The 16,968-nt window shown below is 42.2% G+C and overlaps 1 protein-coding gene across 3 annotated transcripts in view; it reads left to right on the top strand.

Moving 5' to 3' along the window:
- Positions 1–16,968, top strand: part of DNAJB6 (DnaJ heat shock protein family (Hsp40) member B6) — a 92,610-nt gene that overhangs the window by 26,538 nt on the left and 49,104 nt on the right. For 2 of the 3 annotated variants that reach the window (XM_083189000.1, XM_083189001.1), the window contains exons 2-7: positions 11,264–11,354; positions 12,130–12,239; positions 13,591–13,656; positions 14,280–14,390; positions 16,512–16,643; positions 16,779–16,923. In XM_083189000.1, the coding sequence (XP_083045126.1) occupies positions 11,290–11,354; positions 12,130–12,239; positions 13,591–13,656; positions 14,280–14,390; positions 16,512–16,643; positions 16,779–16,923 (629 nt within the window). In that variant the 5' untranslated portion in view covers positions 11,264–11,289. The remainder of the gene's footprint in view (positions 1–11,263; positions 11,355–12,129; positions 12,240–13,590; positions 13,657–14,279; positions 14,391–16,511; positions 16,644–16,778; positions 16,924–16,968) is intronic. The other variant, XM_083189002.1, reaches the window with a different exon arrangement.

Below are 16,968 nucleotides of genomic sequence, written 5' to 3'. Positions count from 1 at the left end.
GAGAACTGCTTTCAGCATGACTTTCGCCATGATTCACCGTTTTGCATTCGACGTCTTTTTAAGGTGAACTGGAATGTATTCTCTTAAAATAAATGTTTTTTTTTTTGGGGTACTTCTTTCCTAGCACGGCGCCCTCGATTTTGATTGTATTGATCACGGCCGCAAAAATCGCGTAAATCGCATGCGATGCAATCAACGCGATTTAATGTAAAATGGTCCCTGAGACCAAATTTAACATTGATTCCAATGTAACAAGCCCCAAAAAACCCCATTTTCATTGCAATCCCCCCATATGGGTGAAATGGCCCCCCATTGTTAACGCCACCCCACTATTGACGCCTACCCGAAGCATGGCGAGCGCAGCGGTACGCGTCCTCCGACCTTTTCATACCCCCACTATCCACGTCGGCGTAGAGTTGATATTATAAAGTGTGGTGAGCGCATCGAGCCACCGATCCCGATGCGTGGCGAGCGGACACTCATTACTTCACAGGTATACGTGTCCCCTCGTGTGGCTCGCTGCGCTTGCCACACGCCGACGTGGATAGTGGGGGTATGGAAAGGTCGGAGGACGCGTACCGCCGCCCCTCGCGGGCTCGCCACGCTTCGGGGTGGCGTTAACAATGGGGGACCATTAACAACCATGAGGGGCCATATAGAATCAAAAAAAGGGCACATTGGCCATTTTTACATTGTTCCCTATGTAAAATCGCGTAGATCGCATGCCATTATAATGGCATGCGATCAACGTGATTTTAACTTTAAAAACTCATTTAACATTGATCTCTATGGGAAAAGCTTGTGCTGCCTGTGTCCCCAGGAGCCCCCCTCCTCATGTTTTCCCAAATGGCAATCTTTGCCATGTTTCCTTTTTCTTTGGGCGCTTAGAACAACTGAATTGCTCTGTTGGATGCCCTTATGGGCAATTAGTGGAAAAGCCGGTACTTATGTTAGCCAGGCACCCGGCTACGCTGCCTATGTAGCTTTGGCTACGTTGTCAGCGTAGCCATTGCCGGGCGCCCGGCTAATAGGTGCGGAGGGTTGAGATAGTGGCCGCCCTGCTGTTACTGTTACACCCGGGCTGGCGTCGGTGTGGGGGAGGGAGGAGATCCCGGCAGCCGCTGGGGGGGACATCACATGGTTATGTTATGTTACAGTTACTTATGTTATTTGCGTTTATACCCCTTTCAGACAGAAAAACCCAGGTATTTCCCGGATACAAAAACTCTGGTACAACTAGGCAGCAAGGGGCTGACCCCCTTTCACACAGGAGCAAAAACTCGGGTATTTCCCATGTCGACCCCTTTCACACAGAAGCCAGATTTTTCCTGCAAAACTGTGTCATAAGAAAAGGACAGTTTTAAAGGCACACAGAGATGAGATCATGAAACGTGGGAGGTGTCTGCTCACTGCATTGCATTAAACATGGCTGACAAGTTGCAGAACCTGGAGTGCTCTGTGTGTTTTGCTGCTTACAGCAAATCAGAGCATTATGCAGATGCTTACACTGTGCTACCTGGCACAGTGTTATGCCAGGAGGAAGGCACAATTTTTGGTGGAGAGGGCTTCCACTCAACGCAGGTATTTGCACTGGAGGAGAGCCCTGATTTTGTCCAGTGTTGCGCTGCACACCACTGCCACGCCCACTCAGCCAATCAGGGAAGCTGAAAAGATCAGCCAATTGCGCAGCGCCATGCTGCACAGCCAATCAGCATGATTTTTTTTAATAGTCGGGAGAAAAACACGGGTCGGACCCTTTCACACAGCCGCAAACACGTGTCTGACACGGGAAAAACCCAGGTAAATACCTGGGTCGAAGTCCCGGAACTTTAGACCCGTGTTGACCCTTTCAGACAGAAGAAAAACCCGGGTCGACACGGCAAGAGCAGGGAAATTCCCAGGTCTTTTTTTCTGTCTGAAAGGGGTATTAGTTACGTAGTTAACGTAGCCAGCATAGTGGTGTATTGGTATTCTCAATGCACCACTATGCAAACTACGTAACGGGCGCCCAACTAACATATAAGTACCAAAAAGCGATTTTGTTTGTTTCTTTCACTTTCCTCTTCTCCATTAATCTTTGTGCAGCACCTGTTTCCCTGGTGTTAAAAATAAATAGCCAATGTGTATTTGCACAAACCGATTCCTGACAACCGTAATAACTGCTCGCTGTAACCTGACCCCACGGAGATTAGTATAAACTCTGTGACCGCAATATCTAGGAATTAGAGCCGGAATGCTAGTCTCTATTGTTTCTTAATAAATAGGAATAGTAAAAGCCTAAAAGTGACTAACAAATCAAGGTTCTAGTATTCATGAACATGATTACTTTCTCCACTGCCTCTAATGTGTGTACTGTTGTGTAAGGGTAAATTTGGCGTCTTTTTAGTCCCTCTAGCAAAGAGTGGTGTGGTGATTTTTTTTTAACTTTTCATTTATTTCCCCTTTTGAATTTTGATTTATGATAACCGTATAATAATCACTGCTTACTGTGTGGAGACCAGTGCAGGTAATGGCCAGCTTCTCAGGGCTAATGAAGTAATTGGGACAGGATAAGTGCTCAGTACAGATCAGTGGTCACTGAGATTCCAGACCAGTTGCCAACACACGTGTTTTAATATTTGGAATGGGTTCTTTTACAGTTTGCTTTCATAGTGCTGCATTTTCTGCTGTTCAAAAGACTTTTATTTTATCATTAAAAACTGTTCAAGGCACAGCTGTAAATTCTAGGGGTGCACATCGGCAACTTTTAGTGTTTTGGATCTGTTCCAAAACACCCTTTTTTTTCCACATAAAAATCGCAGAATTTGGGGTCTTTATTCTTTTGCTCCTACGCTATTAACCTCAATAACATAACTTTCCACTCATTTCCAGTCTATTCTGAATACCTCACAATGTTGTTTTTAGGCCAATAGGTTGCACCGAGGTAGCGGATGACTATGCTTAGTGACACAAATGGGTGGCACAAACACTGGAACTGAACAGGTAGCAGCACCCCTGCAATTTAATTTTTTTTTATATATATATTTTTACTAAAAAGTACAGCTCCCCAGGAACTATACGGCTGATTTAGCAGCACCCCAGAAATTGACACACTTGGCTGACACCACGAATTATACAGCAAACGTGGCTCACCCCTGGACTAATACAACACTGGTTTCACAAGAATCCGACAGTGGGAAGATGACGTTCGGCCTCACTTTCAACTCTGATTATCGACGGAATGGAAGCGAACAGCTCGGGAATGCCTCGGATCCCTAGAAAATTCTTACAGAATCCATTGCTTTATGGCTTAATTGGTTGTTGTATAGGTATAATAAACTATGAAGGAAATGAGAAGATGATTTCTGTACAGAATTGATTCAATCTGTATCGACTGAATACACTTTTACGGTGGGCCTCTAACATGATATTGGACTGGGAAACCAAAAATGTGCCTTTACTGTAACAGTCATAAGATTTTTTACTAAAGTACCTCAATCTACTATTTACACTAAATCTTTCTGGTGCCCTAGGAAATGCAGACTGTTTCTTTAAGCTCCTCTGTTTCTCTTGCATCCTAGGCAAAAATTACCGGCGACAGACTGTACTGAGTGGGCGGATGTACCAAAAGCCACAATCTTTGTTGCGGCTTGTGATTGGTACTACCACGCAAACACGACCACCCCACCCCTTTTGGCATCTACTCTTGGCAATCTAAATTACTTGCCTGGCTATGTTATACAGAAACAGTATTGTTCTAAAAGGGTTCAACATACAATTTTAGTTTTACTTCTATGTGGTGCACTAAGTAACTATTAATGCAGGCTTCCTTGACAATTTTGTAACGTGCTGTACTTGTTTACTGGGATCTCACAAACTTGTATTGTATACTGTTCTTTGTGGCTCTGGATCTGGCTCCTGCATCCTCTCCTGATGGAAATGAAAACCTCTATGCAAACGGCAGCAGCAGTTCCATGTATCTTTAAACTGAAGCAATGAGAGCTATAAAAATAGCCTGTGTGGGTGCGTAGTAGCCGTTGGAATCTCCATAACATGACCTTCAGATTTCCACACACAGCTTGTTAAAGTACTGCAAATGCACTGAGTGTCTCCAATTTGATTTGGTCTTTCTTGTAAATATGGACAAAATGGGAAGGATTTTCAGTTGCATGGTTCCTGGTTTCTGCCAGTTTTTCCTTCCATATGATAGAATGTGTCTATAAGGGTGGCACCTGACTTTTTTTTTACGTTTTGGTGCGTTAAAAACATGTCATTAGACTGTAAAACATCAATTGACTTTTTGGGCATCACCCACTTTGTACTGCATTAATTACTGCTTTTAGCATCTATTCATCCCTGTAGCCCATCTTTCATAGCTGAATATGCTAAGTGTAGAAATGTAAATTGGAATGAATTGACTGTTGCTATAAATGAACCGTATAGATCAGAAGAGCTGCACAACATAGGCAATTACCCTCACCCACCCAATCAGAGATTAAACTTATCAATTTATCAAGTTGACTTGCAAAGCTTCAGATTTCGCAGCAGGTTTGCGATCCAACCAACTGCCGCCCGCCCGAACGCGCCCCCCCCACGCATGCAAATGAATGTTTTGCATAAACACCCATTCAAAGCCTTGCGTGCGGGGCAGAAATTGTTCGATAACCATTGAATAATTTCCTAAGCGCTCGCGAATCAGGGCGGGCAGCGGACATCCGGTGACGTCAGCTGCCCGCCCCTGACACCAGCGTCACACCGCAATGTAAATGCGGGACACCCATGAAATGCTGGGCATTACGCACTGCTCTGTTTGAAAGGAACGGCTAGTAATCAATTAGCTGTGCCTGTTCACCCAAAGGGGCTGTACGTGCGCAGTTGCAAAAACATCGCTCCTCTTAACGAACACACAGCAGCGCTATCTGATCAGAATGAGGGCAATAGTGTGCTAACATCACAAGCCTTTCCACACACCCCATAGGGAGAACTTATGACGTCTGCACTACTGTAAGTGCTTGATCTATGAGCAGCTAGCTGTCACAGCAGCACTTCCTGCTGAATTGAATCCCCCTCCCCATAGACCAGGCAGGGGTGTCCAAACTTTTTGCAACAAGGTCCAGATTTGGTGAGGTGTAAATGTGTGGGGGCCAACCATTCAGCCTGACATTCTTTAAATCTTTAAGCACATCAGAATGGTCCCCCACTCTGCCCCCATTCACTTTGTCCCCCATTCACTGTATGTCCCCCAGTCTACCCCTTCATTGTATATTCCACTGCCTGCCCCCATTCGCTGTATGTCCTCCACTCTGCCCCCTTCACATTATATTCCCCTGCCTGACCATCCTTCTCTGTATGTCCCCCAGCCTGCTTCTCCTTTTCTGTAAGCCCCCATTCACTGTATGTTCCCCACTTTGCCCCCTTTCACTCTGTCCCGTAGCTTGCCCCACCTTCTCTGAATGCCACGTGTTGGACGCACACTCACCCGAAAGCCGCCAAACACATCTCACTGTGGCGGACGGCACCTCCTCACTGCTGCAGACAGCAAGGTAAAGACACGCTCGCCGGGACCCCACCTTTAGTGTCCTGTGCATCCTGCATCTGATGCTCCACCCGCTTCTGGCTGGAGGCTGCGGGCCACTTGAAATTATGGCACGGGCCACAATTGGCCCTCGGCCTGACTTTGGACATGCCTTGCCATAGACAGTTTGTTGTGCTGTGGTTATTCCTACAAGGAAATGTTTCTAAAACTTTTTGTTTTTTTGTTTAAGGCCAAATAGTTTTTCTCCTTATTACAATGGGGATCTCTAAAGCTTGTCCCTTGTTCTTTCAGATTTGATGCTTGCATCATAAATAGGTGGTGAGGTGATGTGCTTGGATCACGTAGAGGTGAAGACATTTAGGCCATTGCAAAGGCATCCTTTAGGACATGTTCTGTTGCCAACAGGAACTTAATGAAAATGCCCAAAACTCTGTCTCTGGATTAGTCATAACATTAAAAACCACCTGCCTAATATTGTGTAGTCCCCAAGGTGTTAGCAGCAGCTCTTTTAAATTATTTGTTGCAGATTTGGGCTCCCTTGATTGGTTATGTTTCTAGCACATCCTACAGATGCTCAATCCGATTGAAGCTCGGTACACACTGGGCAATATATTAACGATATGCACAATGCCTGCTCCCACACATAGCGACCTTCCCTGTCTACATGCAGCACAATCTGACAATAGAATAGAATATTGTTAGCGATTGCCTGTATGGGGCGGGGACAGGGGTTGTGCCGTCACTGAAGGATATGATGCATGGTGAGGATGTATCCTGCTGATAGAGAGCACTGCCATCAGGGAATACAATTGCCATGAATGGCTGTACTTGGGCATGAACAATGTTCAGGTTATTGGTATGCGTCCAAGTAATATCCACTTGAATGCCAGTACACCAGGTTTTTATCACAACACTGCCCAGAGCATTGTACTTAGTCTACCTATGTTCTTCCCATAGTGTCATTCATCACACCAGACTACCTTCTTCTGAAGCCCATGTGCCCATTGTAGGTGCTTTCGGTAGTGGCCAAGGGTCAGCATGGGCACCCTGACTGGTGTTTTCTAAAACCTTTTAATATCATAGCCAGCACATTTTTAAGTAATGTATTCTCAAGTAGCTCTTTGTGATTGGACCCGGTGAGGTAGCCTTTGTTCCCATGTGCATCAATGTGCCTTAGATGCCTATAACCCTGTGGCTAGTTTACTGGTTGTCCTCCTTTCACCACTTTTGGTAAATACTAACCACGGCTTGTCTAGCCATCCGTTTGGGTCATGTCAATAACTCTCAGATGCCTTCCCACTTTTGTATTTATTTTTGTTTCTAACACTATAGCTATGTGTGAGAATGGTATAGCAACTGTCCCTATCCCAAAACGCAATCCAGTCTTCCTGCAACAAAACCAGCATTTTAATAAACTATGGAGTACGATCTTTGCAGTTCAACAAGTGTCTGCTGGCACTTTAGTCTGCAGTTTTGGGGGAAACTCTCAAAAGTGCTTATTGTACATAGGCATCAAAACTGGGCTGTCGTTCCCTTTGTTGAAATTGGCAATGGCTGATTCACCCCTTTTGCATGAATTGAATCCTCCCCCCACAGTGTGCATTCGTGTTTGGATACATATCTGCGAAACCTTTGAGAAATTACACTAATTATGTGCATGTGCCTCCATTAGTTGGAACATCATACTACTTGTCTTCATTCATATATATATATATATAATACATAAAGATGCTGTGTGAGCGGCACTCTCCAGGGCTTGTGGAAACAGATAATCAGGCGCTGGACACCAGTGCCGCTCACACAGCATCTTTATCTACAGCATCCACAACCGTGAATTGCAGAGGATGGCACCCAGGCAATACGGACCCAAGAAGCAATGAGTGCCAGCTTAAATGCATTGATCAATTCATGAACTAAAACCCCATTTATTTTAATTGATTATTTGTATGTTAAGGTGAGTTAATTTTATTATGGTGAGTGCTGGGCCCCCTGTATTTGTATTTACTAGAGTGTGTGGTCAAAGGCCACTGCACCCCAACCTGGAAAGTGTGGGTGCTGTTTGCACCCCATTCTTAGGAATGGCGAGTGCGGTGGTACATCTGCATCCTATCTAATTCATTTAATTTTTAGATAGTAACCACATGAATAAAAAGTAGTTGTCTATTTGTCTTAAAAAAAAATAAAGTTCAATATTTGCTATACCTATTAGTGTTATTCATATAGAAGTGCCTATTTTTTTTTCTACTTCAACTTCAAGAACAGAGTGTTCACTTGCGGTCTAATGTATACTAGATATCTCTATCACTGTTGAGAAGATGACAATCACTCCTACCACACAAGCTCGCTGCCTTGGTGTCATCCTTGACTCAGAACTTTCCTGTGTTCCCCACATTTAATCTGTCTCAATCATGCCACATGCACCTAAAAAAACATTCAAATTTCGCACTTACCTTACACAAAACACTGCAAAAACTCTAGTCCATGCTCTCATCTCACGCATTGATTATTATAATAGTCTCACTATTGGCCTTCCCCAATACAGACTCTCAACACTACAATCCATCATGAATGCATCTGCAAGGCTTATCTTCATTGGTATAATAATTGGTTACAAATCAGACATTGTTTACCGGTATTCTACCATATTCAATACAAAATACTTTTACTTCCACACAAGGCCATAAACCAAACTACACCAACGTACATCTCCTTATCTCAAAATATCTTCCAACTTGTTTCTTATCCACACATTACTTGCTCCCATTTCTGATTGCAGGGCTTTCTTTGGGCTGCACCCACCCTATGGAATGCTCTCCCACACACAATAAGACACTCCTCCAGTCTCCAAACCTTCAAGCGTTCCCTGAAAACTCACCTCTTCAGGCATGCTTATCAAATTCCAGAACCAGACACTTAGCATTCATATACCGTTCCTTTCACACACATCCCCACTGTACAGGCCACAGACTTTCTTTCCTTTTTCACATATTCCATCCCCCTGGCCAATCTGCTGGGTCACCGTATTAAACAGCACATCGTGAACCTTTGCATTCTGGTGGAACTAATGCCTATTTCCCTATAGATTGTAAGCTTGGGAGCAGGGCCCTCATATCTTTGACTGTCTGTAAATTCCCAGTTTGTTTTATCATGGTCTCCTATTGTAGAGTGCAACGGAATATGCTGTGCAGAAACGGGTCATTTTGTAGCAAGATAACCAGTGTTTGCTTCAACTGATGATTTTTAATGTTCTAACAAATTGGGGTGGGGGTCTGTGTATTTGTACTACCTTTCTCTAACTCACTTCAGTTGTTCACTGCAGCATGCAACAGTGTACACTTCATTATCAGAATGGTGTATAAACTTTCACTTAAACTGCCCCTGTGTCCTAGTGAACCAGGTATTTGCTGTTACAGCCCGTAAAGCCACCATCCATAGTCTGTGCAGATGTGTTGTTAATGCTGCACTATTCCATATGAAAGTCATTCAAACGGCCCAGAGCATGGCACAATTAATGTAGAACAAGGCAGCTTTGGTCTATTATACATGAAACCCTTAGTAGTGTTCACTCTAGGAGTGACGGCAGGGGGCGGACCGGGCACGCCGACGTCACAGCTGGGGGCATACCCGGGCCGTGACGTCATGAAAGGGGCGTGCTTGGGCCGCCATTGTCATCAAAGGGGGCGGGCCCGGATGGCACAGTCGTCAAAGGGGGCGGGCCCGGCCTCTCCGAAGCCACTGTGCTGCCGGGAAAGCGCCAGGCATCGCCGTCAACGGCGACACTGGGCTTCCCCGTGAGGCTGTTTTAGCGGGGCGCTGCGAGACGGGCAGGACGCATTTTGCCCTTTAAAATCGGGCAGGGCGCAGCACCCAGCTAAAACAGCCTAGCGGGAACACTACTTGGTATGCATAGCTCCTTTACTTCTGTGTTTACTGGGAAAATGATGAGTATAGTGTTTAGCGTTATGAGGTTTCATTGGCTCGGGTAGGGCACTTAGCTGGTTTATCCAGCAATAAATATACTTACCATATATACTCGAGTATAAGCCTACTTTTTCAGTACATTTTTTATGCTGAAAAAGCTCCCCTCAGCTTATACTCGAGTGAGGGTCCCACTTGAGTCAATACGTTTTCCCATTTTTTTTTGTGGTAAAATTTGGTGCTTCGGCTTATATTCGGGTCGACTTATACTCGAGTATATACGGTATGCCCCTTTCAGACCGCACTTTTTAACCGGTATTTTGCAGTTTTTTAATGGTTTCAAAACGGTTATATGTGCGGTCTGAAAGGTGCAGAACCGTTTTAAAAAAAGCAGTTTATGATGAACTGTTAAATTGGAGGGTCCTACCCGGTATTTTGGCAACAAAATCGAGTTTGAAACGGTATTTAGGACCCAGCTAATGAGCAGACCTAGCGCAGTGAATATTTAATGAGCGCTCATTAAATATTCATGGGCATTTCAAACCCCCCTACCCCTAATGTGTTTAAGAAACCCCCCGTGTGGCAGTTACCTCCTGCGTTGCGGATCCTGGCTACTGCTGCTTATTAAAAAAAAAAAAAAAAGTGACTTTCGAAAAATGGCTGCCCCATAGGAAAACCTGTTTAAAAAAACTCTTTCGTATGGGGGCAGCCATTTCCGAAAGTCACTTTTTTTTTTTTTTTTTTAATAAGCAGAAGGACCGGGATCCGCAACGCAGGAGGCACCGGCTGCACGGGGGGTTTCTTAAACACATTGGGGGGGTGTGTTAGCCCTAGGGGGGGGGGGGCACTAAGACCGCACTGGCTTTGACCCTGTATTTGGAAAGTTTCCAAAAAAACAGGTCTGCCAGTGTCAAAAAAACGGCACTTAAACTGTAATATACTGTTTAAGAGATGCGGTGTGAAAGGGGTTTTACCTGGCAGACCTGTTTTTGGAAAAGTTTTCAAATATAGGGTCAAAGCCAGATATGCGGTCTGAAAGCAGCATTAGTTACCACTGCTTTCCCAGGATGCTTAAGATGCTGCTAAAGCCGATTGGTGGATTTCTGCTCGAACCCGTCCTGGGGTGCGAGCAGGCATTGAACAAAACTAGGGCGGTGATGCTGTTTTGTGCCCTAGTGTGGTGAAATGCGTATCGCTGCAGGACACCAAGTTGGAAAATACCAGTGCTCACTACTAAGCACCCGCTAGTACCAGCATTATAAGACTTAGCAGGGCGCTGATCGTGTGCACATTATTTTGTATAGCATCTACCCCTAATGTAATTACAAAATAATGGTTTAGCATTTAAATACTTCAATGCATTTTACCTTGTACGCTTATTTTAAAACAAACAGATGAGGAGCATTGTGCTGTATATACTTTACGGGAGATACTATGCTGTGCAGCTTTATCCACAATCACAAATAGTGGAAATTTGTATCTTTGACCGTTCACTTGTGCTATAAAATTGAGTAAGCGCGTGGTATAACATTATCAATAATCTCTGTATGTGACAGGCACATGGCTTTGCTTGAGGTTGGCTGTATCCTCAGGGGAAGAGAGTGGTGCACACATGCTAAGCAGGTCACAGCATGACCTAATTACATTCTGCAGCATTGCTGTGGGGCTTCCTAGTGTACAGACAACAGTATTGGCTCACTGTCACCCATTATTTTACACTCTGCATTCAAGCTTGTTATTAATCCTAGTAAACCTATCTGGATAACCCTATGGGCCAACTCTGGTTCTATTGTTTTGGTCATACTAAATGTCAAACTTTTTTTTTTGCAGGTTTTCAACCCCATTCCTTGTAAATCATGGTGGAGTATTATGAGGTCTTGGGAGTCCAGAGAAATTCCACTGCAGATGAAATAAAGAAAGCGTAAGTATTGGCTGAGGTGTTGTGAGACTTATTATGGTGTCTGTGGTTTTTTTTTTTTTTTACTTGAAACTGTTCCATTTGATGTACAGCAGAATTGTTGCCAATGTATACACTAGTCACACACTATTAAATGATCTTGCTAAATAATCGTATAGGGACAATTAAATAGTTTTTGCGCACTTAGGCGAAAAATTGGCACCTTTCGCCCTAAAAACTGGCAAAAAAGTGGATTTTTCTCCTGGCTAAAAATTCATCCAGGATTGAATACACCCCTTAATCTCCTGTCTAAAGTGACGGGAGATTGGGAGTTTCAATTGAAATGTTTGTTATTGCTCTAATTGCACCCACATAGATGGGGTTAATCTGCACATAGCCGCTAATCCCATCTAATGTCCTGATTATGTATTCCCTTATATTACCATGTTAAATTATAAAGTGTAGCTAGTATAACTTCATGTAGTTATATCTTGTACTCCTTCTATACGCATGCAGCAAGCTTTATCAAGTCTTCCAAGGAACAGCTTCTGTCCTGTACTGTATCTGCAGTATCTGTGCAGAGAACAGTTCTAGAGCACCATTTCCATGATTACCTAATATTGGCAGTGTAGAGACTATTAGGGGACATTCATGAAAAAAGAAAAGCGTATCAAACTTTGCTTTCCTATGTAGTAGATTAATTGCACCTACAAAGTAATTTGTAAAACCATGCAATAGATTTTTCAGAAATGTTTCCTGTGTGTTTGGAGTTCTTTTTTATGTAGCTGTTACATTGCAGGTACCGTAGATTAGCCCTGAAATGGCATCCTGATAAAAATCCTGACAATAAAGATGAAGCCGAGAGGAGGTTTAAGGAAGTTGCTGAGGCTTATGAAGTCTTATCAGATGGTAAATAACTTTTTTGTCTTCGTGGTTGTGTCATTCCTAAAATAGCTCAGCTGTGAGCGCCCCGGAGCTGCTGGGATGTCTGTAGGCATCAGCACTTGTTATGAAAACTGTAATCTCTTTGGATACTTGCTAGATTGCAGAGTGGTTCCTACCTTTCTAGTTTTGTTTATCCTGATGCTAAACTGTCGGGCCTAACAAGTGGGCATTGCCATTTCATAAGCGCTCGCACAATATTTTAGAGCCATCTTCCATATTGTGAAATCCGAGCACCAGTAGAACGCACCCTGTATGTATCTGCTTACTAAGTATTACCTGCTCTTAAATGCCCTCTAGGACAGCAGACAGTTTTCCAGATTGAATGTTTATAGCTGGATACATACTAGGTGACACTGCAAATGGTAGCCCAAGATTTCCCTTGAACTCCTTGGCATGCCATGACGAACAATATTGTGCATATACACTGAGCAATTTTACAATCTCTAGAAGTATAGCTGTTATTAGCGATCTCCACAGATTGAGCTGGACGATAAAGGACATTGCTATCGACTCACGGGAGCGCACATTGTTAACTCTATAGTGCATACACATGCATGTAAATGACCAGTCCGTGTCATGCATATTGTTAAACTATTGCCAATGTGTACACTTTACACTGACCTGCGACTGTTTCACTTTGGTTTGATTTTAAAGGTTAAAATAAATATATATATATATATATATATATATATATATATATATATATATATATATATACAACCTATACACATTGAAATATTAAATGACTAAGCAATATTTTTCTTGAGGTTAAAATGAACATATGCTCCATGTAGTTTGCGATTGTATTCCCTTTGTTAATAGAAGTTAAAAATTCTCTTTTTATTACCAGAAATCAATAACCTTTTGTGTTACTAGACAGTTCATTGCATACAGTTAAGTAATGCAATTGTGTAGGACAGGACTAGCGAACATCACTTTTATTGCAGTGGTGTGGTGTGTAAACTGCCTTTACTGCTATTCCTTTAAAACAATATTTTAATAAAAGCGATTGGCACAGCCTAGAACACCTTTACATTGACATTACAATGTATATAAGACTTCTGCTTTTGTGGTCTTCAATATTGTGGATAACTGCATGCATTCTCCGCACAACCAGATAGAACTTTATATAATTAGTTACCAACAATTATATTTGTTTGCAGTCAGACCCTTGTTAATTTATGCTTGTTTGAAGAAGGCCACTATAACAAATGTAACAGACCTTTTTTTTTTTTTTTAAACAATAGGTTTAGTTTTTTTAACGGTGCACAAAATCATGCATAGACTAAAGATGCTTTTTATTTGCTTTTTCCAGTTAAGAAAAGAGATATCTATAATAAATTTGGAAAAGAGGGATTAACAGGTGGAGGCGGTGGTGGAGGTAAGTGTATTTTTGCTGTCTGATTCAGTGTGCCAGTGTCTTATTTTAGGTATAACCTGATACGAAAACATTTTTTCTTCTTCTTAGTAATGTTTTAAATGTAATGTTGAATAGAATGTCGTGCAGTTGAACCTGGTTAAGTGAGATCTCCAGGGATGACACGTTTGGTCTCTCTTAAATTGCTATGTCATTTATCTGGTTTTTGAAGTTTCAAGACGTATTTGTCTCCCCAATGCGGGTTCAAACACTACTTGTTGTGGTGCCTAAATGCTTCATAAAAAAATATGTACTGTACGTGTTTGGTTTCTATGTCTCTCCTCTATTACTAATTGGCAGTAGAACCTGGTCACAATCTGTACTAATCCCAGTTAGAGGTTCTGAAGGTGGCCCTCCCATTTATAAAGTGGCATAGAAACTGTTTTATCACTTAGATGTCCAACTATCATCTCTAACTTCTTTTAGCGTAATAATGCCAGTACCTCACAATTTAGTTCTAGTAATAACGGTGCCCTCTTTTACTGGTTTGACTGTGTATTACATTTTTTGCAGCCTATTCTTTGGCTTAAATAATTGAAGTGAAATTTTTAAGTGTTGTCTTAATTATAATGGTCTCCCTTCTCTAGGAGGAAGTCATTATGACCATCCATTTGAACATAACTTTACATTCAGAAGTCCAGATGATGTCTTCAGGGACTTTTTTGGAGGAAGAGATCCGTTCTCATTTGACTTATTTGGTAAAGTATTACATTTTTATCTTTTAACACTTACTGCAAGGTTTCTCCATTTAATTGGCCTCATGGGGACAGAAGATTAGGAGATGGAAATACTACTAAATCAGTTCATGACTTTTCCACACCTGTGACATCTCTGTAATATGGCTTATTTGATTTTGTTGGCTCAAACAATTTTTTAATCTGTTTCAACAAAACCAGTTTAATGAGTTGTTCTGTGTGCTCACTAATAGAGAGGCCAAAGATTGCCTTTTGTATGCAATACTAGTGTCCCATGTGTATACTGCCATATTTCTTGATCTAGGATCAGATGTGATAGGTTGTCATTTTCCATTTAGATTACCCATATGACCAGCATAACAGGTTGGTAATATAAAATTAGTCTATGAAGGCTGAGTGCACCCATATTTTTTTTAAATTATATTAATAAGGATCTTCTGATATTCTTTTGGGTCCTCACCCCAGTTTTTACATACTTATATGTGAGTGTGGACCACCTCAGAATTATATATCCACTAAATTGCAAATGTCTCCATTTGGCTTCATTAGCTGCAAGGGTACCTCGCCATGGCAGATACCAGCAACAGGGCTGTGCCCAAGCATCATATTTTGTCAACTACAAAGTAACAAAGCGGCCTTTCAGTTAGAATATCTATGATTATGTATATGGATGTCTACAATGCTGTGTGGTTTTATTGGGAACAGGGTGGACCCCTCATTCAGCGCTCCCCCTCATTTAGCGTTCCATTGTTCATCTGCTTCTTTGTTACCCATTTAAAACTAAAGTTTGTGCAGTTACAGACCAGCATCTTTAGTAATATAATGCGAATAAGGTGCAAGATTTTGTTCAGCTCAATGAACTTGGGAGTCTAGTGCTGCATGGCATTTTGGGGCTAGGTGTATTTCCAGATATGTCCACATCCTTCATGTGACACAAATCTCATTTTATATATAATGCGTGAGCCCCATAGGACTCTGTAGCGGTAGGCACCTGCATGTTTGTTTTTCTGTGTAAAACGTGTGGTGGTCGCAAAATGGGTAAGACTCTCCAGCTGCTCCTGAAATGAAAATGATATTCAGCATGCCTATGTTATGTGCCTGTGGGTAGATCTGCGTATGATATGTAACAGTGGTGTTTTCCAGAATAACACTGTAATGTAGCATTGTGTCCTATTGTGCCCTTTTTGTCAATAAGGAATAGAAAAAAGTCACAAAGATGCGGTGCTAGATGTATGTTCTAGAGCAGCAGTTCTCAAACCGTGGGTCCTGACCCCAAAGAGGGTTCCAACCTGCTCAGCATTGGGTCGCAACGCCATGTTGCTGACAATCAGGCTGATGACTCTTCTAATCTCATTCAGCGAGTCTGAAAAATCTATTGAATTGTCTGTTATTTTAGACTCCTCCCATAATTTTGTGCCTCCACAATGCTTCCATGCATGTGCTGACTACCCATGTGATGTGATGACCTTCTGCAGTAACTTGCTGGGGTCCTATAATTAGTATTGTCTGATGGGATCCCAGAGCAAAATAGTTTGAGGACCCCTGTTCTAGGGTAAGAAAAGCAGGTTGCGTTTAATACAAATTAATGCTTTAAATTTAGTGGCTATTTCTCCAGAATCATGCTGGATCCATCAAGTTGGTGCCTATTACCTTTGGCTCTTATTCAGCAATAATTCTGTTTTACCTTGCATCAACCACTAGGGGCCACAATATCAGCAAACTGCTATCTTATTGGCCACATATTACACAATGGGCATACGATCAGAACAATTGAATTGCCTGGATGAGCATTTAAAAAAAAAAAAAAAAAAGCAATAGTCCCCTTTTTGTTTTACATCAAAAAAATCCCTGTTGAGCTGTACCTCGAAAATTAAAGCTAGCGTTTGCTTGTCCCTACTCCTTTTACTGCAAGTAACTATTTTGCAACCTAATCATCCACTACAACTTGTCAGGTTTTCAGCAGCCTGATTATCTCTGAAGCAGTTCATTTACATTTGTGTAACAGCTTTATTATCTTGGTGCCTGGCCAAGACCATCTCCTACTCTGATTTACACAATGGGTTATTGATGCTCTCTATAGGCCTACAGGTTTATTTTTCTAACTATGTCTTGGTCTTTCGGCAGAAGATCCTTTTGATGATTTCTTTGGCAACAGGAGAGGCCACAGAGGGAACCGAAATAGGCCTGGAGGTTCTTTCCTTACAGGCTTTGGAGGATTCCCTAGCTTCGGTCCTAGCTTCTCTCCATTTGATTCAGGTATTGGTAATATAATACACCTGACACCACCTATTTATTGTGTTTCAACAGGTGTACAGAGAATAGTTGCCTGCCTGTATTGTGTATCTTATAGCTGTAGACTTAGATTCTCATTCTGAATTACTTTTTTTTAAGGTTTTACATCATCCTTTGGTTCCCTTGGGCATGGTGGATTTACTTCCTTCTCCTCTTCTTCATTTGGTGGCTCAGGAATGGGCAACTTCAAATCTGTATCGACCTCAACCAAAATGATGAATGGCAGGAAAATTACTACAAAGAGGTACATTTTCTTATTACATGTAGATGTTGAATACTTAGTTGCCTT

The sequence above is a fragment of the Crinia signifera genome, chromosome 5, assembly GCF_055691185.1.
Source record: "Crinia signifera chromosome 5, ASM5569118v1, whole genome shotgun sequence".
NCBI classification, from domain to species: domain Eukaryota; kingdom Metazoa; phylum Chordata; class Amphibia; order Anura; family Myobatrachidae; genus Crinia; species Crinia signifera.
The sequence above is the reverse complement of the archived record's forward strand: the minus strand, read 5'-3'. Positions and strand labels throughout refer to the sequence as shown.